This window comes from Oryzias melastigma, linkage group LG12, assembly GCF_002922805.2.
Source record: "Oryzias melastigma strain HK-1 linkage group LG12, ASM292280v2, whole genome shotgun sequence".
Classification (NCBI taxonomy): Eukaryota; Metazoa; Chordata; class Actinopteri; order Beloniformes; family Adrianichthyidae; genus Oryzias; species Oryzias melastigma.
The window spans coordinates 1,537,979-1,564,392 of NC_050523.1; the positions used below are offsets into that span (position 1 = coordinate 1,537,979).

Below are 26,414 nucleotides of genomic sequence, written 5' to 3' on the forward strand. Positions count from 1 at the left end.
AACAACTATGATAGTTCGGAATCTTTAGGCTTAGAGACAACTGCGACAGCTCTAAATCTTTAGTTTCAGAGACAACTGCGACAGCTCTAAATCTTTAGTTTCAGAGACAACTGCGACAGCTCTGAATCTTTAGGTTTAGAGACAACTGTGACAGGTCTAAATCTCTGTGTTCAGAAAAAAATGTCGACAGCTTTGAATCTTTATTTTTGGTGACAGCTGCAACAGATCTGAATCTCTGTTTAGAAACAACTGTGACAGCTCTGAATCTTTGTGTTAACACCTGCAACAACTCTATATCTTTAAATTTGCTGTTCAAACGTATGTTGAAACAAGAGACTGCTGAGACTCTTCGGGTTTAGAGACAACTGCGACAGCTCTGAAACTTTGACACTTGTGACACCTTTAAGTTTGAGATTACTGTGACAGCTCTCAATCCCTGTGTTTTTTAACACCTACAACAGCTCAGAGTTACTTGGTTTTGAGAAAAGTGCAACACCTCAGAAATGTATCTGTGGACTTCTGCGACAGCTCAGAATCTTTGGGATGGAGACACCAGTGAATCTTAGGATTTTTAAACGTCTCCCTAGAAGTTTATTTAAAAACAAACAAAAACAAACAGGAAGTGATGCTTCACTTTTCTTTTTTCACCAAACTCTGTGACATTTAGTTAATTTGAGGAACATTTTCAAATATAAGTGGAACTCTCCAGGCCCCGCCCTCCATATCTTTACAGTGTCCATGATGGTTTCTTCACAGAAGCTCAGCAGGAGTCGTAGTACTGCTGTGTACCCACGAGTACCACACAGTTCCATCACAGGTACTTGTACACGGCCTTCTCCTGCAGAGTCTGGAGCTCCAGCTTGACGGGACATTTGTAGAAGTGTGACAGCAGCGACTCGGAGTAACCAATCAGGAAGTAGAACTTCTGCGGCGGGAGCTTCTGCAGCATCAGCGCGCAGATCACCAGCAGGTTGCCCCGCCTTTTGATGACGATCTCATTGGCCAGGCAGCCGTGGAAGGTCCCGAACATGAACCTGCGGAGGAAGATGTCCTCCACGGTGCGGTCGGCCGCCCCCTCTTCTCCTTTGAGGTTACCTGCGAAAGAGCAATGAAGACGACAATCTGGGATTCTGACTTTAAAGTGGATCTTGTTTTAGGAAAGTTCTGCCTCCAGTCGGAGAACTTCAGAGTCTCTTTAGTGTTTAATCTTTAATGTCGGAACATTTGCAGTTTTAGAATCACTCAGGGAAGGGGGCGTGGCTTTTAAAATATACTAATATTTCATTAAGTGATTTTTGCGTCACCATATTGCGAGTAAGTCACATTTTTCAGATCAACATTTTCTAAATTGCAAACCAAAGTATTTGAAAAAAGTCATAATTCCAAATAGAAATATTTAATATTTGCTTTCAAAAACGTTTTTTGGCTTCCAAAGATATTTTTTTGATTGCAGCACAAACATATTTAGTGCGTAGTGCCTCATCTTGCTTTTGTCTTATCTCTGATTTGGCGTTTGATACGTTTTTGTTTTGTGTGATGTTTGTGCTGCAAAATCAAAGATAGGGCGAAAGCGAGATGAGGCACTACACATCTAAATACGTTTGTGATGCAATCGCAAAAATATTTTTTGAAAGAAAAAAAAAGTTTTTGAAAGCAAATATTACATATTTTTGCTTTCAAAAATTTACTTTTTTTTTTTTCTTTATTTAAATTTTATTTGGAATTTAGAATTTTTTTATCTCAAAACTGTAACTTTAGCTTGCAATATATTGGCACAAAAATCCCTTCATAATATTTAAAGTTTTTGCTCTTGCCTGCACAAAAAGAAGTTTTTTTTATTTCCTCTTATTTGTAAATTTCAATCATTATTATTTTTATAATAAAAGCCGAACAAGGCATTTCCTCTTCTGTCTGATGAAACTACCATAGAAATGTTATTTTTGTCCTTTTTCCTGTTTGTTAGTTGAGTTCCTTTGATTCATTCTGACGTATTTCACATAAACCGCTTTGCGACGCGTTCAGACTCCGCCTCAGAAGACGAAGACTCACTGCAGTGCTGCGACAGCCATCCTTTGCGGTGGGCGATCTGATGCGGCGGGTGCGCCTGCTCGTAGGTCAGCGGCTTGTCTCCTTTCCCCACTCGGACCCGAGCCGCTCGATTCTGCACAGAAAAACGGCGAAAATCAGAATAATGGCAGTTTCTGAGTTTTAAAAGTGAGCATCAAGCAGCTGACAGCGTGATGAGGGGGCGGACCTTGCAGCAGGCGGCGGTCACGTGGAGACTTCTGCTGCACAGCGAGCTGGACCGAGCGAAGACGTTCTGAAAAAGACCAGAAAATCACCACATGAATGCAGAAAACGGAGGTTTTTATGAATGTTTCATTTCAATCATTCTGCCTCGCATGAATACCCAATGTAAGCCCCTCCCACTCCAAAGAAAGGATGACATCACACTGAGAAAAACCACCAAATGAATGACCTGAGCAAAAATCTCTTGAATCCACTAATGAAACCAAAACACACCTCAGGAATATACAAAGAAAGTTGGGAAATTATTATGGGATGGCCACAGGAACAAAGGCTTGGCGGCCATTTTTTGGGAAAGTTTAAAGTTGAAACTTCACATTAATGGATTTTTAAACTCTCTTAAACTATTTTCCTAATATTTATATTACATGAAACAAGAATGCTCAGATATTCTCTAAATCAGGAGTGTCAAACTCAATCAAACAAGAAGAAAAAATCCAAAACACACCTTAGATCACGGGACGAACAGGATAAACATTTATTAAACTCTAAAACTACATTTTTAAACCGTATTTTTTTAACATAAATATGAACTAGATATATAGCATTACCCATAATAACGCTAGTGTGAATGCTGTAAGCTGAATTTGGCTGCTGAAGACTATGAAACTGATAGATAAAAACGCTGATGCTGATAGACAATATTAGCTAAACGCCAAATTAGCCTAAAAAAAGAAAAAAAAAGAAAAAGAACTTAATTTAACCAAAACAGCATGTAGCTGACATATTAGCTAAACTCCTAAACAGCCTAAAAAATCTTAGTAAATACCAAAATAGTCGAAAAAGCTGCAGAATGACAATCCTTAAAACTTTAAAACTGTAACGTTTTAACATAATTATGAATAATAAAAAGTCAGGAATATTATTCCAGAATAAATCAACTTAAACCTTAAATAACTTTCAATATTTTACTCTCCATAAAAATATATTTTTGTCAAAATTATACAAGTTAGAAATAAGAACAATAAAATAAAATGATCTGGAGGGCCGGATAGAATTACCTGGAGGGCCGGATCCGGCCCCCGGGCCGTGACTTTGACATATGATCTAAACTATTTGACTTATTTAACCTATTTTATCTCTTGATACATATATTGTTGTTGTTGTTTATATATATTTGTGGATTTTTTTTCATGTTTGTCCTCTCATTGATGCTGATCTTATTGACAAGTATCCAATGACTGTTGTTTACAAATTGTTTTCAAAAATAATTTTCACAAAAAAATTGCAAAACTGTAATAATGGATTGTTGGCTGACCATATAAGGAATGTGGGTCTTCCAGTTGGTCTTTTTTAAATTACTATTTTTATTTTTATTAGAGCTGATATATTAGAGATAAGAGCTGCCAAAGAAAAATTCCACTGTACCTGTTGCTAAACCTTTAGCATCTACTAATGGCAATAAACTCAAACTATTAATCCTATTTTGTTTGTTAAAATGTTGTAAATTGTTTTGGAAAATGTAACCAGTTATATCTTTCATTTTAATTCGGATTCAGTGCATCCCATCTATATCTGTTTATAGAAGTCGTTAAGGCACAAAATGAACTAAAGATGAATAGGAAGAAAACTCAATTTATAAATCAAAGCGATCAAAGGAGAATCAGCTTCTATGATGATTTGAGACAATTTCCTTGGTTTATAAATGTCTAAATGGATCTAAAACATTTTTTAAACCTCCCAGAGCTCTCAGATCCTCACGTGAAGCTGTGCTCTGCTTCCGGTTGTTGGTAAGAAAAAAAATCGAGACATAAATATCATTGAGTGTGATTTGAATTCAACGCCCCCTGTCGGTGGATGAACGAAACAGGTAACGGATTTTCTAAAAAAATAACGAAACGTTTTCCGGATTACATCGTGATGTTTAGCTTTATCAGATTAGGCACGCGGGCTCCTTCAAATTGGCATTTTTAGTTTTGATTTTTGTTGTTTGTCCTCTTTCTCGTTTAGCCGAATCTGATCACAGACCAGAAAAGGCTTCAATCACTAACCGGAACAAGGTCGTTTCTCAGACATCATTATTATTTATAGGAAGGACATTTTCAATAAAAGGTCTTTCATGTGTTCATGCTGTTTTCTTACCAGCAGCTTCCCGCCGCAGCTGAAGGACGCGGCCATGTTTTCTTCTTTCGTCCGAAGCGGAACTACAGTTATCTTTAAGCTCTGATGATTATTAACTGCATTGTTAGTTTAAGTAAATAATTAAAACATTTTTATATTAAAAAAAAGTCCAAAACTAAAAATATTGATAAATAAAACACTCGTTTTAGGACAAAGTGAGAGTTTGTTTTTATGTTGTTTCTCGGGGAGCGTTTATGTAGCCGCACCGGAAATAAATTCGTTTTATTTTTTTATACACTTCATTTTACGTTTTATTTAAACAATTAAATATATGTAAAAATTAGATAAATTTTATGTGGGTGTGCTAATATGTAAATCAGTTTTCTTTAATGTGATTTCGAACAAGAACAAACTTTAAAATAACACCAGTGCTCTTATTTTGAAAGGACTGTACAGGAAGTTTCTTCATTGTTCTGGAAAAAGACAACCGTACGAGGCAAAACAAACCGGCCTCGTTTGTCCGCTTACAGTTCGTTGTTTTGGTCACGCGGGCGGTTCCGGAGAAGGCTCGCGCTCGGAGCCGCGATGGCGTCGCCGCTGGAGATGACGGAGATGTACGACAACGCTCTGCTGGGGATCCTGCAGCACGTCGGGAACATCCAGGACTTCCTGAGGGTCTACTTTGGCTTTTTGTACAGAAAGACGGACTTTTATCGACTGCTGTCCGGCCCCAACGACAGGATGGGGTTCCCTCCTGGGGTCGCAGAGAAGATGGTGCTGAAGGTGAAGTTTCCTAACGCGCTCGCGGCGTGGCGCGAATCCTCCGAACGTTGGTCACGAAGTTTCAGAAGAAAGTAAAGTTTTAAATTTAGGTTAGATGGGTGTTTTAGTTTAATATTTCGTGGAGATGCGTAATAGATAATACTCTGGAAACACAATTCCTGCGGTTTTTCAGGAACGTTGAAAGATTTTCCGGGGCCCCGGGCAAACCTTACTGCAGGGCCCCCTCATATCTCTGTGACACCGAACTCCAGAAACCTCCTCCTGAAGTGGTTTACTGCAGTAATTTGGCTTCTTTCTGGCTCTGGTTCACTAAACTTCTTCTGATCTGTTTTCTGGATCAGAATGAAAATCATTTCTTTGCTGTTAACCTTCCACCCTGGTCAGAGCTGCACACATCTAATGTTTTTAAAATGGTGGCTTTTCTGTGGTTTTATCTCCATAGCAACCATTTCATTTTTTGGTCTCCTGAGTGTGTTAAACAGGCTTATGTAACTTTTAAAAGTTTCTGCAAACGTAAATTTTGTGATTTCCTTAGCAACGGAAGTTTTTTTTGGTAACCACTGCCAAATTCCTGATAAATACATATCAAATGTTGTATTGTTTTGTTCCGTTTGAGTCAATGATTCATGTTTGTAATTGTCACAATATTCTGGTAAAAAAATGTCCCGACAACTGAGGATTGTCACTTGTGCTAGCTCGCCACGCTAACGCTGTGCAAAAACCTTAGAACCATGAGCTCCTGCACGGAACCCCCTCCCAGCAGACGACAGACTTCTTTGTCTCCACAGACGTTTCAGCTGTTCGAGCAGATGGCGGATCAGGACCGGCAGAGGGCGCTCTGCCAGCTGCAGAACACAGAGGAGAGCCACAGTGTTCCTCCTGCAGTCCAGGAGCTGCAGGTCTCCTCTGAGCCACCAAAGACGGATGAGAAAGGTGACAGGGAGGCGCCACGGCAGGAGAGCACCGCCGCCGCCGCAGCAGACACTGCTGCAGCTCCTGCAGCAGTGTCTGCAGCTGATGAGCCTCAGGCCTCCAGCAGCACAGGAGCTCCATCGTCTCAAGGAGATCAAGCGGCTGCAGCGGACGGGTAAGAAGCATCCGGCGGAGAGGAGCTTCCTGGACGGGATCGCCGCCTGACAGTTTCTTTTTCAGGAACCAGGACAAGTTTCAGTCCAACCCGGACACCTACAACGGCGCTCAGAGGGAGAACTACAGCTGGTCTCAGGACTACACGGACGTGGAGGTCAAGGTCTTCGTGCCAAAGACGGTGGTGAGAGGCCGACAGGTGAGTCCGAGCTGCTGCGCCGGCAGGAGGTTTACGTGCCGATGCTGATGGGGGCGTGTCTTCAGGTCAGCGTCAGTCTGCAGCCCGGCGGTGTCAAAGTGACCATGAAGGACGGCGCCGAGGAGAGAACTCTGATGGAGGGAGAATTCACACACAAGATCAACACAGAAAACTCTCTATGGAGCCTGGAGCCCGGGAAGTGTGTCGTGGTAAGTACCAGACCCGGTTCACCGTGAAAGAACTAAACCGAGTACACAGTGAAAGAACCAAACCGGGTACACAGTGAAAGAACCAAACCGAGTACACAGTGAAAGAACCGAATCAGGTACACCGTGAAAGAACCGAACCAGGTACACCGTGAAAGAACCGAACCAGGTTCACCGTGAAAGAATTGGACCAAGGTTCACCATGAAAGAATTGAACCGGGTTCACCGTGAAAGAACTGAACCAGGTTCACCGTGAAAGAACTGAACCAGGTTCACCGTGAAAGAACCGAACCGGGTACACCGTGAAAGAACCGAACCGGGTACACCGTGAAAGAACCGAACCAGGTTCACCGTGAAAGAATTGGACCAAGGTTCACCGTGAAAGAACTGAACCAGGTTCACCTTGAAAGAACTGAACCAGGTTCACCGTGAAAGAACCGAACCGGGTACACCGTGAAAGAACCGAACCGGGTACACCGTGAAAGAACCGAACCGGGTACACCGTGAAAGAACTGAACCAGGTTTGCCGTGAAAGAATTGAACCAGGTTCACCTTGAAAGAATTGAACCGGGTTCACCGTGAAAGAACCGAACCGGGTACACAGTGAAAGAACCGAACCAGGTACACCGTGAAAGAACTGAACCCGGTTCACCGTGAAAGAACTGAACCCGGTTCACAGTGAAAGAACTGAATCTTGTTTACAGTGAAAGAACTGAACCAGTTTTACCTCTTAAGAACTGAACCCGGTTCACCTTGAAAGATCTGAACCAGTTTCTCCGTGAAAGAACTGAACCAGGTTCACCTTAAAAGAACTGAACCCGGTTCACTGTGAAAGAACTGAACCCGGTTCACTTCTAAAGAACTGAACCCGGTTCACTGTGAAAGAACTGAACCAGGTTCACTGTGAAAGAGCGTTTTGGGGCTCATGTTGGTGCTTGTGACTCGCAGCTGTCGCTCAGCAAGACCTCGGAGACCTGGTGGAACGCGGTGCTGAAGGGGGAGGCGGAGATCGACATCAACCAGATCAACCGCGAGCGCTCCATGGCGACGGTGGACGAGGAGGAGCACGCCGTCCTGGACAGACTGACGTTTGACTACCACCAGAAGCTGCAGGGCAAACCGCAGAGCCACGAAATGGTGAGGAAGCAGCTGGGCGTGATCCCGCCCCCAAGGGGCGGGGCTCTGGATCTGGGTTTTCATTAGAACTGCTGATCGGTTCTCGGTTTAACCGAAGAAGTCAGTGGGAAGAAAACAGATGGGTTCATGGGCACGAAGGTATAAAGATGCTAAAGTAGCGAAATACTACAATGTACAAATAAAGTATAAAAACTGTATAAATATTGTTAACATGTAAACTACAGTAAATGGCCGTGTGCCTCTCAAAATCGCTTCTATGTCAGCGAACAACCAGAATGAATCTGTAGAAAAGACGATCCAGATTATAAACCGTCATTTTCTTGAACAATATGAAGGCTTTAAGTCGAAATCAAAGCTGTTGGAACGGCCAGACAAGGTGAGTCACCTGTCAATCACAAGGCCACAAATTCAATTGTTTTATTTCTTAAAAAAACACATTATATTCAAACCCTTAACGTCTGTATTTGTTTCCAGATATGAAAAAAAAAAATCTCTTGTTTTTAAGTAAATTCTACATTTAGGTAATTTTGGAGCTGAAGTGGTTCAACAGGCATTAAGGGGTTAAAGCGATTAGAAACTGACTTGGTTGGGTTGAAAACGCCCCTAGTGGTCACTCGGTGAAGTGCCCAGACATCAATCCAAACGCAAAATATTCCAGACAAGTTTTAAAGTTGATAGTGATCCTCCTGATCCTTTCTGTTTTTCAGCTCATAAAAACTCAATCACATTTTCAGAGATTTCAACAATCTCAGTATCATTATCAGGACATTATCGCTTGTATTTTTCGAATTTATAAACTTTGTAGTTTTTGAAATATTAAGTAAAATATGCCTCATAGGAAATGAATGAAAAAATCTTCAAATTTTTAAATTTTAAGTACATTAACAACAAACCTTTAAATATATTCATGGGCTGTTTTCATCTTTATAGTAATTTTCAAATATTTGGAATTTACTTAATATTTTAGCAACATGCTAACGTTTTTGGTGAAATTGTCACCTACTGAGTTTTTTAGGCTAATTTAGGGTTTAGCTTCTAACTTTAGGAACATGCTAACATTTTTGACTTAATTAGTTTACTGAGGAGTTTTAGGATATTTTGAGTTTAGCTATTAATTAGTCAATGTTCTAACTTTTTGTGGGGCTAATTTAGCATCTACTGGGGGGTCTTTATGCTATTTTGGAGTTTAGCTAATATTTTAGCATCATGCTAACGTTTTTGGCTAATTTAGCAGCCACTGAAGTTTTTATGCTAATTTGAAGTTTAGCTCCTATTTAACCAACACTAAATATTTTTGTAAAATTGGCACGTATTTGGGATTTTAAGCAATTTTACAAAAACATTTTCAGAAATGTAGGTCAACTTCGGCGCTCTTTCATAAGTCTTTTAGCAAATTTAAGATTTTGCAAATAGTTTTTGGATTTTCAGCAAATCCCTTCAGCAGTTAAAGTAAATTCCGTCACCATTTTCAGCAAAAACATTTTTAGAATCTTCAGTGACGACTTTCAGCAAACGTGTTCACACTAGCATTATGCAGGGAATGAAACTTTTCTAGTTTCTGTTTGTGAAAACACCTCAAAGTTGTTTTTTTAGCAAAGACTCAACAATGGATGTAAAAACTGTGTTTCACTTGTTGTCCACATGGGGGCAGTGTAGGATCTGAAACCGATTTCAGAGCAAAACCTGATCCAGTTCTTAAATCCAGACATGAATCAGTATTTTCATCCGGTGGTGTTTAAAGAACTAATTTTAATAACAAATCTGAGGATCTTTATCCATCATGAAGTTGATATTCTGTTTATTTTACAGTTTCAGAATTGTTGAACATTTGTTCTCTATCAGCTGTTTTAAATGTTGTTTTTTTTCCTCCACAGAAAGTTCACGAGATGCTGAAGAAGGGCTGGGATGCAGAGGGGTCGCCTTTCAGAGGGCAGCAGTTCGACCCGTCCATGTTTGACATCCCGCCCAGCGCCGTGCAGTTCTGAGACCCGGACCGGCTCCATCCAGGAGAAACGGAAGCTCTGGTCCCGCAGGAGAGCCGACGGCCGGCTGTAAGGAGGAGGTGCAGCTTCAGCGCCTGTGGATGGAGGCGGAGCAGGACTCCATCCAAACGCTGACTCAGCAGTTCTTCATTGTTTGCTTGATATTTAAAGGTTTTCAGTGCCTGTGTGTTTGTTACGGTTACGGACAAGTTCTCACCGAACTCCAAGAAGACTCCTCCCGGTTCTGGTTCTGCTTCTCTAAAGCCACTGATGAAACTCAGCGTGTTAAACGAATCGGAGGGATGACCCCCGACCCCATTGAATAAAAGTGACAAATAAAGTTTCTTTATTTAAAACCAAAAGCCTTTCTTTCATCTGCGAGTTCTGAACATGAACGACTGTTTCAGTCAGAACCATCGACTGTATTTGAGAACTGGACCGAGTAAGTGTGACGTCATCCATAACTGTCAACCCTCCAGATCCAACCAAACCAAGTCAGTTTAATCGCTATTCTGTCATGATATGGACGCCGCCATGTTGGAGCCAGATGTCGTCAGTGAGCTGTGATTGGTCCGAGTCGGTCTGAGTCATCGTTTGGATGTTCACCACTTTGACCAATCGGGAGTGAGCTTGTAAGAAGACCACACCCCACCACTTGAAATCCATCAGTTGTTTCGAACACTGGACATGGGGGCCAGCAGGCTCCTCCTACCTTCATTGAGGCATCAGATTGGTCGGTTTATAACCTGAACCACAGGAAGGATCCAGAGGATGTTTATTCTGACCAATAGAATCACTGAGTATCAGATGTTTGTTTCTCTATAGAAGACTTTGGGATTTTGGCTTCTTGGAGCCACTTCTTGTTTGGAATGCCAAGAGGGAGGGGGCACTCGGTCCAGTTACTATATACAGTCAATGTTTAGATCAGAGTCATTTCATGTGGAGTACTACAAGAATCTGTTTTAGAACATTTATTTTTCGACTGTGTTCTATGAAGTTATGAAGATATATTTCTATGCAGATGATGAAGTTATTTCTGTGACCGTATCGTTGGGTGTCGATGAGCAACAATGTCAACTTTGTAACAAAATGTCATCCTAGACTAGAATAAGGCATACATTAGTGTTTCAGATGCACAAATATAAAAATCTGTTTTTATTTCAATAAAATAATTGAGTTCACTCATTGAAATAGCGTTGATGTGGACCATAGTCCTCTGGTCTCCATACTTTAATGTTTCAAATGAACTGAAACTTCCTCTATTTCCATCATCTGAATTGATTAAAACAGATGTAGATGTTACTAAAAAAGAGGCTCCAGAACAGAGCCTAGTGGAACTCCATATGAAACTACAATGTTGAGCTGTTTCACCTCAAACATGTATGTTGGCTTCAAACCACTCCACAGACGTGTACATCTCTCCAGCTGGTGATGAACCAGATTCTTCAAGTTAAGATCCACAAGATCAGACATAAATGTGGACCGAGTAAATCTGATCCTTCCATGGACTTAAGGAACTTAAGAAAAACCGTGGCTGACATGTTTTAGTCTGAAATGCTCCCAGAACCGGCCCTCCTGCTGTTGGACTCCACAGAACCACCGAGTCATCATCCTCAGAAACTGCAGAACCTTCTGACCCAAGTGACTCCAAGAACCAGGACTCTCCTCAGTCAGACTGGTGGTGGCAGTGTGATGGTGTGGGGCTGCTTTGATAGAACCGTGATGGTTGTGAAGCACTGGAAGACAAAGGCTGGACAACCGGAGCCGAACAAAACCGTGAGTCCAGCATCTTCATTGAAGGAACCAGAGAAGAAGGAAGAGTTTCAGCCAATGAAGCTTCAGGATCCAGGATCAGTCTGAGAGCAGCTTCATCCACTTCAGTTCTGACTGAAGAACTCGGGTTCTGCTGCAGAACCAGGAGAACCCAGATGGTGAAAGCTGTATAACCTCAGATGTGAAAGAATTCAAACTTTTTTTAACTTGATTGATTTTCATTTTCATAAAACAACAAAAACAAAAAGATCTCAGACGTGGGAAATGAAAGTGATCAGGAAGAAGAGATGTTTCTGCCTCTTCTACATACTTTCAGTAAAGCAAAAGGAAGTAATGTATCTAGACATATATATACTAGTATTTACTATCCGGCAGAGACTGGTATGTTTGTTAAAGCATAAACATTTGGTTTAGAACGACAGAAGTTTGACTCTTCTTTGTAAATTTGAGTTCCTGGACCATCAAACTTCACTGATTGTAGTTTTACACTCATTATATTCACACAAGTTTTTTAAAGGTAAATTTTGGTTTATTTTCTTTAATTGGTTCTATTTGATCAGGAGTCAAACTCAATCAGACAAGGAGCCAGAATCCAGAAAACACAGTAGATTACGGGCCGAACAGGATGAACATTTATGGAACACAGTCAAAAAAGAAACTTTAAAAATGTCACTTTTAAAACATAAATATGAATAAAAACACATAGAAATATAATTCCAGAAGAAATCAACTTAAAACTTAAATAACTTTCAAGAATTTACTCTCTATAATAATGTATTCTGTGAAAACATATAAAAGTAATAAAGAAGGTAAATGTTAAAAATAAAACCTTGAGATATCTTTACTTTTACCTCATTTCATCAAAGAAATTAAATTGAAAAATATATATATAAAAAAAGATTTTTGTTTCCATAAAATATATTCTGTCACAATTATACAAAATAGATTCTAGATTCTTGAATTAAAACACGTCGTTCTGCAGTCGCTGCTGTTTTCCAAAGCTCAGCGTTTCAGGAACCGTGATTTAAGATCTGTCAGAAACATGAAGAGTCTGCGTGATCATTGGTCCGCTGTCATCATGTGACCTTCCCCTGCTCCACACCTGTCCTGCATCCTAATCTCCTCACCTGTTTGAGTCTCTGCAGGTTCGGTTCTGATGTTTCAGGTCAGTTTCTCTTTTTTTAATAATTTATTTGCAGATGTTTGATTCTGTTACTCCTGTTGTGTCTCTTTCATCATCACGGTACTTCATCTGTCGTGTGATTTATTGATGTTAAGGATTCTTGTTGTGAAGCATAAATATCTGATCAGAAGTTAAGAACCGGATATTATTGATCATTTAGGTAAAGAAACTGTTTCTTTAGGAGTCTCAAATGTTTGTTCACAAATGACCAGGAATAAGAAAATGTTATTCTTGAGGTTTTAATCTGACATATTTACATTTCTTTTAATGTTCATTAAGATGGATTGTCCCTTTCTCAATGAAGCTAAAATATAAAAATAGAAAATGTCAAAATAATTAAAGGAGATCGAGGGATTATATAAGTTCACTTCCTTCCGCTCTTAATGGTTTCATGTTCTAAATGAAGATACGTTTGATTAAATTAAATGATCAACTTGTTTATGTGGACGTGTGCACACTTTCCTGTCAATTTTTGATTAAATATCTTATGTTTGCTGTGTTTTGTGTTTTATTCTTGCTCTGTTTGAAATAAACTATTCTCCAATTCCAAAGCTGCTGAAGTTTCTGTGTTTTTCTTTATTTTGTATAAACGTTTGTGTGAATATATGAAGACCTAAAGATCAAAGAAACTGTTTTGAGTTTTGCATGAAAATCATAATTGAATGAATTGAACTGAACAATCCTGTTGATGTGAAATTTTGATTGCTTTTTAGTATTTTATTTCTTTGTATACGTTTTGACATTAACAGAGTTAATATTTGTTCATTCTTTAAAGATTCTTTAAAGATCCAGGATTGTTCGTTTCTGGCAGCAGAGGATCAGATCCAAAACTGGTCATTTCTGAGGTAAATTTGATCTTCCAACTTTCCTCTTTTGAATTAGAAATGAACAATTAACTTTTATCTACACAGAGGCTTCAAGACCCTGAAAGCAGAACCTCAAAGATCCTTTAGAGCAGAGAGGATCAGCATGACGGTCTGATCTGATCCTGGACGCTCAGGTACGTCTGGGTTTCAGGTCATTCTAAACACTTCAGTTTGATGCTGAGGTGACTCTATAGAAGTTGATTTTTGTTCCATCAACACCTCAGAAATGAACGTTTAGCAATGATTTTAACTCCTGAACACGGACGCCTCCATCTTTTCACAACGACCTGTCGTTCCTGACCTCATGTCCACGTACTCGTTCTCTTATATTCAGCTGCTCAGGAAGTTTCCTGTCAGACGGGACTCGATCACGATGGAGTTCTTTACAGATGAATTTATCGAAGATTGTCAGGTAAAATATTATAAGATTAATCATTTTTAACATATTTTATTGTTAAAAAAATGAATTTATTTTACATAATGCTCCATATTTCTGGTTGTATTTTTAACTTTATGAAATCAGTTATTTCAATTTAAATTTCCTTCAAATCTGTGATGAAGTTAGATTCTTTATTCTTCTACTTTTAGGAGTTTATTCAGGTCATATCTGTTCCTGAAGAAGCCGTCATGGAGAAACCGTGTTGCAGATCATGGAGATTCTGCACCAGAACTCCTGCTGATGATCCATCACCACTGATGGAACAGAAGGTCTGGATCTCTGTAAATATGTGGCAAACACTCGTCTTCTGCTGCTGCAGTTTAGAAATCTGAGCTGAAATTCTTGATCTTCTTTGAAAGTCCAGGTTTGCAGAGGAAACTTCTGCTACTTGCTTGTAAAATGATTTTCGAAGCCAGAGATTTTTTTTTATATTTTATTTTCATTTTTTTTTTAATTTAAAATGTATTGTTTAGACATCCACCAAAGTTTTGTTTTGCATTTTTTCTGACTCTGATTAGTTGTTAACATTTCAGCTTCAGACACGTTTGATTTGAACAGTCTCTGAACCGAATGTAGTTTCTGTCATTGATGATGGTCGTTTTAAGTATTTAGATCAAGAAAATACTGAAATGATTTAGACTAATTAATGGGAATCTAGGAAAACAGGATAATTTATTTAAATGTAAATTGCATTTTAATAAACAAAAGCAGAGATTGATGGTAAACTGTTCTGAATAGAGTTTACATTTAAATCTTATTTAGTTTTAATGTACCAAAAACAGAAAATCTTAAGGTTTTATGGAGATGAATAAGTAAATTATAGGTTACATTTTCCTGTACTTGTATATAGTGTTAATTACAGCTTCAGCACCTTTGTGTTCCAAAAATTACTTTTTAAAATGATATTTTTATGTTTAGACCCATTCAATCCCTTAAAGTGTATAATTTGAAAGGCTATAAAATAAGTTTTGTTTTTAAATAACATTTCTTTTTGGTCAAAATTTGTTTTATCTGAAACATTTTTCTAAGAAACGTTTATAAAATGTTCTATATAAAATAGTCTGTTATGAAATCAAGATTTTAACGAAAAAAATCAATGAATGAAATCGTAAATATTCATAAAACTTTTTTCCAATGAAACACATCTCCAGAATCAGAGATTTGGCGCGCATCTCAGTCTCCTTCTCTCCTCCTCAGCATCACGTCATCGGTGCGCTCGCGGTTTTTAAGGAGCGCGTGCTCTTCTCGCCTCCTGAGCCGGGACCTGAGCCGGGCTGCGTCGGAACCACTCCGGAGGTGTGAAGTGGGCGGAGACTGAAGCCGGAGGTCCGCAGCCGCACAGGCACGCGCGCGCACAGCCGTCCGTCCGAGCAGCAGCAGCAGCAGCAGCAGCAGCCGCCGCCTGCACGCATCATGGCCAGCACCACCTGCACCCGCTTCACGGACGAGTACCAGCTGTACGAGGAGCTCGGCAAGTAAGTCCGCCTCCGCGCTCCTGCAGGAGGAGAACCCCGAGAGGAGCCCCGCTCCTGCAGGAGGAGCGGGGTTCCTCTTTCTGACTGCATTCTGCAGGAGCTGATTGAGGGTTCATCAGGGAGTAGAGGGGGGCTGCTCTGAGGAGGTGTCCCGTGATTGAAGTGGGATAGAGTTGGGGCATGCCCCCCTCTGCTCCTCCTCCTCCTCCTCCTCCTCAGAGGATGCAGACAAACGGAGAGGCTGAGGAGGTGAGGTTGGAAGTGTCTCTGGCATGCAGGTTGTGCGTGGGAAGAGAGGATCTCTGCAATGTCTGCCTCACAGGAACATTTCTTCCACAGCTCTGCAGGAGCAGCAGATCCTCCTTTCGGTTCCTCTGCATGAGATGTTGGACGCTGAAGACAAAAGATCTGCAGCTGCTGTTTTAATTAGGACTTATGTAAGACGCAGAGACCCGAAATCCCAACTAATGTGGCGTCTGGAGGGAAATCTCTGCAGATGGAGCGGAGAAGCTCCTCTGCATCCAGTCAGGAAAGTTTCTGCTCCTGCAGGAGGACCTTCAAGCCCCACAGGAGCAGCTCACTTTGAAATCTCATTTTTTCATTAAGAAAAATCAAATTTCTGTTTAAGTTTAAGCAGATTTGGTCAAACTGGCTCTAAAAATGCAGAAACAGACTTGAGGATTTCAGCTTCCAGCCTCCTCTTAGTGAATTATTACCAGGAGTGTTCAAAACAATTTAAGGGCCCGGGGCAGAATGGACGGTGGGCCCCCCATTTCCCCATTTTACCAAATTTTTTGATTCCAAGCCAAAAAATACCAACATTTTTCTGTAAGTTATTTTTTTAAACATGAACAGACAAAAAGCAAATAAACATTTAGCATGAATCAAAGTTCTGCAACAATTTGAACAGATTTTATTTAACTAATTTCTAAAGTGTTAAAGAAAACAAACTCTGTCATTGGGTTAATTTATTAGGCACCGGATGATCTTAAAGGGTAACCAAACAGGCAGTCCATTCTCAACCTGGATTTGAAAAATGCCCCCAAAAAGGGGGCGGGGCTAGTGAAGGCGGACTGAGCGCCGAAGGTGTGGCTTGGATCTACGATTGATGATTAAGTTAATGTAGCGTATGCTGGGTCTTCAACATGAAAGTGGTGCCGGGCAAAGTGATGCAAGAGTGGGAAAATGCTGCTAGCGTCATGGCTAATAAGGGCTAACATATTAAGCTAACGATCCCAAGTGAAACGTTTCTTCATCCATCACCAGGACGGAGTTTTCCGGATTTGATGCCAATTGCACTCAACCTCTGTTCATAAACTTCCAAGTCCACCAGAAAGTTGAGTAAGCCAGTAGATTTATGGTGATACACCTACGAGTCATGCTAACGCTAACGCGCTAATGACGACCGTGAGCGGATCAAATATGGGCGGGGCTTTTATACTGGAGCTGCAGAGCGTGATGACGTGAAACTTGATCAATCACAAAATTCAACTGTAATGCCTGGTTTCAACCTGTAGGGGGGCAGCACACTGATGGTGTCAGACTATAATTTAAGGAATTAAAAAAGTTTAAATTGTCAAAAACAACCGACAGACAGAACCTTTAAACCCATTATTGAGGCCAACAGACAAAAAAAGTTGATTTATTGTTTGGTGACCCTTTAAAGATAAACAAAATAAAACACAAACATTTAGCATTAAGCAAAGTTCTGCAACAATTTGAAAATATTTTATTTAATATTTTATTTAATTGTTAAAGAATAAACTAATTTAATTTATTCTATAGATAAGTAATTTTTTTGTTGATTCTCAGTTCAGTTTAAATATTTTTATTTGTCAAATAAATCAAAAGTCAATCTCTCCAGACCCAAGCACACTAATATTACCCAGCATGCTTCGCTCTTATCCTAGAGATCCTAGCATTAAAGGCAATTTGTCAGTTTCAGAGTAGAAATTTGTTTTGGTTTCGTAATCTCAGTTCCAGATAAAGTTTAAGAAAACGTTTTCTTCATTTTAAAACCCAACTATAAACAGAAGTCTTCAGATTTGAAGTCAAAGATAAAGACGCTGAACCGAATTCGCGTTGTCACGAACTGATCTGCTCTCAAGTGTAGCGTAGTTTTTTTCAACAACTGGAACAGATAATTCCTGATTTGTTGTAAATGTTTACATAATTTCTCTGTGATTCTTAGAGTATTAATAAAGGAAAAAGACAATAATTATACGGCATCGGCAAGCTAATGTTAGCATGTTAGCATGCTACTTTAGCTAACATGCCTTTGTATGTAAAATATAATAACTGATTTGGATCAACTAAATCTCAAATTCTGAACTATTTTTGATGCATGCCGAACCACAATCTCCCCTTTCTAAAATGTTGCCCCGCCCCCTCCCTGGTTTCACACCGTCGACCCGACGCATCAGAAATGTTTCAAACCGAACGGCTTTTGTTTCCGAGTGTAACGAGCGTTCAGATCCTGGAGCATCTCCGTGTCAAATCTGTATTTTTATCACATATATCACTTTTACTCTTCACAACCAGCGGGTGACTCAGCCCCTCCCACACGCCGCTGAATGTGGGTCACACATGGATGCTAGCGGTTGCAGCTGTGAGGAAAGATGTTCACGTCCGTACGAAGCCTGTTGTCCTGAATATTAAAATATAATCATTTAATGTTTGAAGAAGTGTTCACCACACGTGTGATGAAATCAAGAAGCTGCAAACTTAGGGGTTAACTCTGCCGCTACATGCCACTAAACACACTATTGTGTGGTATTTATAATAAAAATATGACTTTGGAGAACATCGTCGACTGTTGAGGAAAATTGAGAAAATTCTTGATCCCAAACCGTATGGGTGGATACGGACCGTCTGCAGGTGAGAAATGGTCAAACATGTAGGTCGTAGACCGCTCGGTGAGAGAAAATCTTCATGCAAAATTTTCTATGGGCGTGCTGCGGGCGACAGGTTTGAAAGCTTGGCGGTTCAGAATGAAGAAATTAGACTGTTTAGTTTGTGTGGACATCCTCACGGGTGACAGAGGGTTTGTTCAGACTGGACACATTTGGTTCTCTAGATCGGGGGTCCCCAAACCTTTTCTCGCGACGGCCACATAACTGTTGTCTTCTCTGATGGGGGGGCGGTTTGTAGGCTAACAGGAAAAGTGAATCATAGCATAAACTTTTAAGGTTTTCCAGAAATCCACACATAGTCAAATTTTAAATAATTCTTTTCTGTAATCTTCATAGAAAAAAAGACTACGACATTTTAAAATTATTATATAGCAGTACCTGTGATAAAGCTAGAGTGAATACTGTAACCTGATATTGCCACTGAAGACGCTGAAATTGATAGCTGAAAACAACGAATGTGGTTGCTGAAATCTCTGAAGCTAATAGCTGAAAATGTTAAAGCTGATGGCTAGCTAAAATGTTAGTGAAAACCCAAATTAGCCTAAAAACTGAAAAAAATCTAATTTAGACAATACTCCGAGGATGTTCCTGAAATATTAGCTTAACTCCAAATTAATCTAAAAAACTGAAAAAACTAAATTAGCCAAAACAGCTAGCATGTAGCTGAAATATAAGCTAAATGCCAAATTAGCTTAAAAAACTTGTAAAGTCTGTAATTTAGCTAAAACAGCTAGCATGAAGCTAAAGTATTAGCTAAACCCCAAATAACCTAGAAATCAGTAGTAACAGTCAAAAAAGCTAGCATAAAAAGAGCTGAAACTTTAATAATGGGGCGGAGCCTAATGTGGAGGCGGGCCTTGGGGACCCCTGCTCTAAAGTCAACCAGAGTTTGTTGCCTCAGATAATCCAGATCTGGTCCAGGACCAGGAAGCGCGCTCTGACCCATCGAGGTCGCCTCAGTTTGTTTCCAGTTGGATTGAGTTCCAGTTTCCTCAGTCTGAATAGACTCTATGCTCTGAGTGGAACACTTGGAGCATAGAGTGGACAGATGATCATCTGTCCATAGAGTGGACAGATGGATGTAGGTACATTAAGACAACTCTTAATGTGATCCACGTCTTCTCTCACGGTTTTCCCAACAATCTATCTGTCAAAAACACATATCGTAGCCACCGTCTCCTCGGAGAAGTGAAGGACTTCCATTATTCTGACTCTCGTTGCTTTGCCCCGCCCTCGTAATTCCTGACCAACGACCGAAGAGATCTGTAGTCATGTGGTTTTACTTTACAAGCTTTAGTTTAAAACATCAATCTCTGGTAGACGGGGGTCTGAATACAGACCAACAGAAAGGTTCAGGACTAATTAAGCGAACCCGATCCGGACCAACAGACTTTTCCAGTCTGAAGACTAAAGTCCGCCAGTTTTTCTTTGGAGCTATTCTTGGTTTAACACATGTTTCTTCTCTGGAAATCCGTGGATGATTCAGAAGAGAATCTGTAGCACCATCTATGGAGGGTTTTAGCCCTTTAACGCCGTCTTTAGCTCGATTGTTGTTGCATCTCTTAAACCATTTTATGATATTTATGCATTTCTGAAGAGAAGCGACTTTATGCTGATGAGCAACAGCTTTGCTGCTTTAAAGCTGCTTTTCTCAGTGTCAGGATCCGTTGGAATTATGCTAATTGCTTAAATGATCAGAGAGTTTCGGCAGGATGTCGACACTAGAACGACTCTCTGGTGGAAGAGTGTCAAAAGTTGACCAGAATCCTCATGATTGTATTACAATAAATCGGAATGGTCTTTAATGTTAGCTTACTGAACCATGACACTGCCACCACCATGCCTTACAACTGACCTCTCAAAGAGGCCTTTACCTTCATGTCAGTTTGGTAAAATCTCATATTAATGATTAAAAGTATTTAAAGAATTCTCTTCATATTTTACTTCACGTTCTCTGCGTTTGGGTTGAAATGAAGGAAAAGGCAGCAGATGATGTCAGGCTGGAGATATTAGACTCTGAGCTGAACTAATCCAGGTTTTGGACCCAAATCCAGCCCCCCCCTCCTGCCTCCCACCTGCCCTGCAGATAACCTGCCACGCTAGCGCTGGTAGGATTTCAGCGAGTGTCAGGATCCTGGTGATGAATGCGAGCTGGAGAGCTGGTGGGCTCTGAGGGAGTGTGAGGCTTCCATTGTGTAACCACACCGAGGTACGACCAAATTAGCTGTGAGGAACGACAGAGGAGGTTATTTCTGTCTGTCTCTGCAGGCTGTGATGAGCAACTGTGCTGTTAAAAACTCCTGAATCCTCCAGCGCCGATCGGATCATTAAAGTCCTTCTCTTAGTGTTTCTGTTTGATGTTTCTCATTGAAGTGAAGCTGAGGAAATCACAAACTGCTTTACAGTAAACGCTTCTTTGGGTTTCCTTTCAGCAAAGTTCTTAACGATTCCAGGTTTAGTTTTAGGATTTGTTAACGGATCATCTGGGCTGGTCGGGTTTGGTCTCTGGACCAGAACACCGAGGGACAAACCTCCTCTGGTGCGATCGCTGAGTGTTCCAAAGACGCCGTATCTGTAGCGTTTGGTTTTATTGATTTATCATTAAGGTGACATAAAAATATGTTTCACTGAGTAAACAGACCACGATAGTAATACGGCGAAGTTTGTACTTGTACATGCTAGTTAGCATATGCTAATAACTCTGTTTTTCACTTCTGTGGGATTAAAAAAAAAACTTTATTAAGCAGTTTTTTGGGAGACTAAAATAAATTACATTTGATTAAGATGAGCTCAAAAAAGCTAATTTATTCTGTTTTGTTTATTTTTTGTTTTATTATTGTTTGTAAGCTAGTCAATTTGCCAAAACCGCTAGTTGACTAAAATTAGTTAACCTGGTAACACATTGCTCTTATCACACACACATATATATATTATATTAAAATGTATTTTAGTTTAATGTCAAATGTATGGTAGCATGTTTTTTAGATCAATAGTTGCACCAACTTTACTTGTGAGCATTTTTTTTCCACTTAAAGGGTAACCAAACCCTAAATCAACTTTTTGGCGGTTGATCTCTCTAGATGAGGCTCTGAAAGTGCTGTCTGCTGGTCATTGCCACATTTTGACAAATTGAAATAAACGTGTTTAATTTTCAAAAAAATAGTCTCAACTGCCTGTGTGCTGCCCCCTACAGGTTGAAATTAGGTATTGTAGTTTAATTTTGGGATTGTTCAAACCATTGAAGTCCCACGTCATGATCAGCAGCTCCAGTAATGATTACAGTCCTGTTCTTCAGCCCCACTCCTCTGACTGGATTCTCACATTTTGGCTGTGGGCGGAGTCGGCCTAAACTTCCTTGTTTGGTGACCCTTTAAGACAGTGGTCCCCAATCACCGGGCCGCGGACCGGTGCCAGTCCGTGGATCTCTTCCCCAGCCGCAGAAGAACTAATAAATTATACCCTTTTTTTTAAATGAGACTGAAATCTTTTATTTTGAAAATCGACCGGATGCTCTTGATTAGTTGAGCTCTAAAAGCAGTCTGGTGTCGTGCAACACAAGGAAAGCTCCATGTGGAACCTTTCTTTATGGATTAGATAAGTCCTCAACCACTCATGACGTGACAGCATCCCCATAAAATCATAGAAATCGAGAGAACTACCAATTTTAAAACAGCCGGTTATGTTTTTCGGAAGATGATTAAGTTGTAGATATTTATATTATTGACCTTTAATACCATCCAAACAAAACTAGAATCAAGAAAACTGCATCCGTTTTTTATGGTAGTGTTGTGGGCGTGGCTTAAAGGTCACTAAGAGGTTTGGTAGCTTTCAATCAGGTGGTTGCTGTGGACCGTCAGCTTGATGTGGAACTCTGAGCACTACACACTATAGTGCTCTACAGGGCAGCGGTCTCAACCTGGCGACCAGGGTTTGACCCTGAGACGACTCCGCTTGACCTTTAGCTCTTGAGGTTCGGAGTTTTCCGGTTGTGGTCGACATTCAGAATTCAGTAAAGATGACCGCCGGTTTAGATGGTTTTGAATCTGGCTGGACTTCTGGAGGTCGCGCCTCCATCGCTCAGACGTCCGTGTTCCTGCTGACGAGGCTTTTCCCGACTGACCCTCTCTCCCTTCGTCTTCTCTTTTCCTCCAGGGGGGCCTTCTCTGTGGTGCGGCGATGCGTCAAACTCTGCACGGGTCAGGAGTACGCCGCCAAAATCATCAACACCAAAAAGCTGTCGGCCAGAGGTGAGGGTCAGGCCGGCGTCGGATGTTCTGACGCGTTCGCATCGTTTGTCGCAGATCTAAACTCCCATTAGCATATTTTAGCGCTTGCTTGAAGCGAGCGTGTGAAGACTTCACGTCTGTTCATCAGAGACTGGATGTGCTGCATCAAAAATCAGCTCATCGCTGAGAAGAAAATGACGAGCTTTTGTCTCTTGGAGGAGCAGAGATCCTGTCAGTCCAGATGAAGCAGCGTCTGAGACACTGGAGGAATAATGAGGAAAGGCCTCAGAATAGAACCGCCGCCGTGTGACCGCAGCGAGCTCCGATCCCAGCAGCTGCTCTGACAGGATGAAGTTTGTTTCTCATGACTGACTCGGACGTGTCGGTTGGAACCGCAGGCTGGACCAGCTGTCGCTGTAATGAAAGCAGATCGTCCAACCGCTGAAGCTCCTGCAGGAGGCGCCGCTCCTCCGCTTCCTCCCTCAGCGTTACTCCTCTTCACGTTTGCCTTATGGGATGAGACTCCCGCCATTTCATCCTCGTTTGGTCACAGTCATGGTAGCGAAACGTTCAGCACTTTCAAGAAAAAAAATTAGCAAATTCTTTAGTTTTAAGTCAATAGAAATGTTTTAAATTTCTTAAATTTTGTGCAATTATGAAATGTATTAAGTATCAAAACATTCAGGACATTCCTGCTTGTACTTTTAGTGTTTGTATATTTTACGTTTTATTAAGATTTTACGCCATTTGTGCTAATTTTTTAGCTTCATTGTAAAATTAATGGGAATATTTTCACATCCTGTGAAAACTTTGTGCAAGTTTGAAGCTTAAGCGACATTGGTAAAAAATTGTACAGGAAATTCAAGAGAAAGATGTTTGTACTTATGTTTTTAGCAAATTTTATAGTTTTTAAGATATTAAATATTGATATCCTTTTTTTAGCCTTATTCTTATTATTTTTTTAATTTCTTAAATTTTTTACAATTATGAAACTTGTGCAATGTAGGCATCAAAGCGTTCAGCACGTACCTGCATGCACTTTTAGTATTCCTATATTTTATGGTTTTTAAGATTTTACAGAATTTCACTTAATTTATGCTAACTTTTTATCCTTTCTGGACATTCATGCTAGTAGTTTTGATATTTATACCTTTTAGACATTTTAATTTTATTTATTAATTTTTTGCAATTTTGGGCTAATTTAGTGCTAAGCTAATATTTTAGCAACGTGTTAGTTTTTTTGGCTAATTTGGAAGGTTATTTTGAGCTCATTTGAAGTTAGCTAGTATTTTAGAAATGCGCTAGCTTTCTTTTTCTATTTTGGTAGGTTTTTTGATCTAATACGGAGTTAAGCTAATATTTTAGCAACATGTTAGTTTTTTGTGGCTAATTTGGTCAGTTTGGTTTTAGCTAATATGGTGTGAAGCTAGTATTTTAGCAACATGCTAGCCTTTTTGTCTAATTTGGCATCTAGTGAGTTTTTTTTTGGCTAGTTAGAAATTAAGCTAATATTTTAGCATCATGTCCGCTTTTGGCTATTTTGGCAGGTTTTCTGGGCTAATTCTGAGTTAAGACAGTATTTTAGAAACATGTTAGCTTTTTTTTGGTTCATTTAGTACTGATACCTCAGTAGATGCCATGTCATGTACCAACTTTAGCATTTTTCAAATTTCTATAATATTTTCAGCAAATCCCTTCAACAGTTACAGTTAATTACTTCAGCAAACGGTTTCAGCAGATTCATCGGCCACATAATCGGCATTCACGCTAGCAGTGTCACAGGTGATGCACATTTTCTCATTCCTGCTGGTTTCTGTGAGGATGACCACCGTCTGGTGAAACCTTCCAGAAGCAGCTAAAAGATTTTATTCTTTTCCAAATCTTTGGCATTTCTTCAGGTCGAAAGAGAATTGAGCTTTCAGAGAAAAACCATGAAACAGTCGTATGTCTCTTACATTTTAATGAGATCATGAATTAAAAAATATATGATCTGAAAGAACTTAGTTGTAGTCCATGTAAATAATCCACTGTGGTCGGGCTTTGGGGTTCAGAGGCTGCAGGGAGAATAAATTCTTCCTACTTTATAATAAGACGTCAGAAATGCACTTCTGCTGATGCTGCTGAGCATCTGGAATGAAGGGAACCTTCGGGCTGTTCTGTGCTGCTCCAGCATCTGCCAATTTTGTCCTTTTCAACAACCTTTCAAAACCCCAGCCCGAATTCTGCGGTTTCACTTTCCTAAAGGTGCCAAAAGGTCATCCAATCTTTGGTTTCTTGTGTGAAAATCTTGTTCTGTTTGTCTTGTAGATCACCAGAAGCTGGAGAGAGAAGCCAGGATCTGCAGGCTCCTCAAACACCCCAACATCGGTGAGCAAAGCCGAATTTTAAACATTCAATATCCCCCAAACACCCCAGACGGCATGAGAGGATCCGGCTCACATCCCGGGATGGAGAGCCGGACAGTCTCTGATTGTTTTACAGCTGCGAGCCAGCCGACGTGCTAGCTTAAGATCCACACTGTTGAAGGATATTTAGTGAACCTGAAAAACCTGAAAGCTTGAAATAAATCGTAAAAAATTTGAAAAAATACTGAAAATTGAAAATAAAATAAAAAAATGACCTTAAAATTTAAAAAATAAATTTGGAAAGTTTGAAGAAAAAAAAGAAAACTTTAAATAAATTTTGAAAATTAAAAAAAAAACTGAAAATTTAAAATAAAATGTGAAAATTTGAAAAAAATACCCTGAAAACTTGAAATAAATCTTGAAAATTTGAGAAAACTACTGAAAACTTGAACAAAAAACTACCAATTAGTAACAGCTGCTGTTTTGAATTTTCATTTTTTTTCCAGTTACTATTTCTATTTCTCAAGTTTTCAATCTGTTTTTTTTTCACTTTAAGCTGATCCTGATTTGACCTCGTAGACTTGAGTCACAGAATTCCAGCTGGACACAAACCACAATGATGAAGTCCTCTCTTATGATCAGAGAACGCCGTCAGTACGCCATTACTAGATCCACGTCCCTGATTGGTCAAGGTCTCACTCGTACTTGAACCTGCCTTCAGTGTTTAGTACAACCCGATAAGGAGGATAAACTTGTCATTGGCGCGTTCATCTCTGATGTGAACGTAGCATATGGCGCCTTATTGAAGGAAGGAACGCGCTTTGTGGTTCTCCGCCGTTTACGGTCAAAGCCTTTGGAGTCCAAACCTGCTAAGGAGCGGTTTGAACTGTACTGAAGGGTCAGACGGGTTCTAGCTCAGATGTAGTGCTGAGAGTTTCCTCTGTGATCCAAAGTGTTTATCATATAAAACCTGGCCTGGTTCCATCTGACTGACGCAGAGAATCCACTCCGAAAGACGGACCGAACGAACCCTAAATGGAGAATATTCTTCCGCTCTGATCTTCAAAGCTGCCGTGCTGCAGAGTGCATCCTCTGAGAGAAGCAGGCTGCGCCAACCCCGAGCGCTCGCCGTTCGTGGCGCTGACAGATTTGGGCTTGGTAGGTGTCACTCAGTGACAAGTTACAGCCGCTCTGCGTGACACCGAAGCTCGAAATCTGTCAGCCTGACGTCAGGGAAGCCGCCGGCCTCTGCGGCCTCTAGAACAGCTTCATCAGCCTTTTCAGGCGGCGGCGGCGGCGGCGGTGGCGGCTAAACCCTCTCCTGTCTTTTCCAGTTCGTCTGCACGACAGCATCTCCGAGGAAGGATTCCACTACCTCATCTTTGACCTGTGAGTTCCTTCCTCCATCCTTCTATCTCCTCCTAAGTAATCCCC

At 40.4% G+C, this 26,414-nt stretch overlaps 3 protein-coding genes across 6 annotated transcripts in view; 2 read left to right on the forward strand and 1 right to left on the reverse strand.

The window, feature by feature from the left end:
• Window positions 1-321: 321 nt before the first annotated feature.
• Window positions 322-4,614, reverse strand: mrps24 (mitochondrial ribosomal protein S24). Its single transcript, XM_024299941.2, has 4 exons — window positions 4,390-4,614; window positions 2,255-2,320; window positions 2,050-2,161; window positions 322-1,095 (listed from the first exon to the last, which is right to left on the reverse strand). The coding sequence occupies exons 1-4, from the start codon at window positions 4,423-4,425 to the stop codon at window positions 812-814; spliced, it is 498 nt and encodes a 165-aa protein (XP_024155709.1). The 5' UTR covers window positions 4,426-4,614; the 3' UTR covers window positions 322-811.
• On the forward strand, window positions 4,008-10,123 carry nudcd3 (NudC domain containing 3). Of its 3 annotated transcripts, none has more exons than XM_024299939.2 (7): window positions 4,008-4,117; window positions 4,899-5,151; window positions 5,940-6,238; window positions 6,304-6,436; window positions 6,502-6,645; window positions 7,591-7,779; window positions 9,654-10,123. In XM_024299939.2, the coding sequence occupies exons 2-7, from the start codon at window positions 4,954-4,956 to the stop codon at window positions 9,762-9,764; spliced, it is 1,074 nt and encodes a 357-aa protein (XP_024155707.1). In that variant the 5' UTR covers window positions 4,008-4,117; window positions 4,899-4,953; the 3' UTR covers window positions 9,765-10,123. The 3 variants fall into 3 exon arrangements, with proteins under 3 accessions (XP_024155707.1, XP_024155706.1, XP_036070519.1); XM_024299938.2 differs by lacking the exon at window positions 4,008-4,117 and adding an exon at window positions 4,291-4,307; XM_036214626.1 differs by lacking the exon at window positions 4,008-4,117 and having other exon boundaries at window positions 4,829-5,151.
• Window positions 10,124-13,492: 3,369 nt separating this feature from the next.
• Window positions 13,493-26,414, forward strand: part of LOC112163512 (calcium/calmodulin-dependent protein kinase type II subunit beta) — a 46,678-nt gene continuing 33,756 nt past the window's right edge. The window contains exons 1-8 of one of the 2 annotated variants that reach the window (XM_024299942.2): window positions 13,493-13,562; window positions 13,629-13,717; window positions 13,918-13,995; window positions 14,172-14,291; window positions 15,220-15,497; window positions 22,562-22,656; window positions 24,943-25,002; window positions 26,315-26,369. In XM_024299942.2, coding sequence (XP_024155710.1) covers window positions 15,436-15,497; window positions 22,562-22,656; window positions 24,943-25,002; window positions 26,315-26,369 — 272 coding nt within the window. In that variant the 5' untranslated portion in view covers window positions 13,493-13,562; window positions 13,629-13,717; window positions 13,918-13,995; window positions 14,172-14,291; window positions 15,220-15,435. Of the gene's footprint in view, window positions 13,563-13,628; window positions 13,718-13,917; window positions 13,996-14,171; window positions 14,292-15,219; window positions 15,498-22,561; window positions 22,657-24,942; window positions 25,003-26,314; window positions 26,370-26,414 lie in introns of those variants that run through there. The other variant, XM_024299943.1, reaches the window with a different exon arrangement.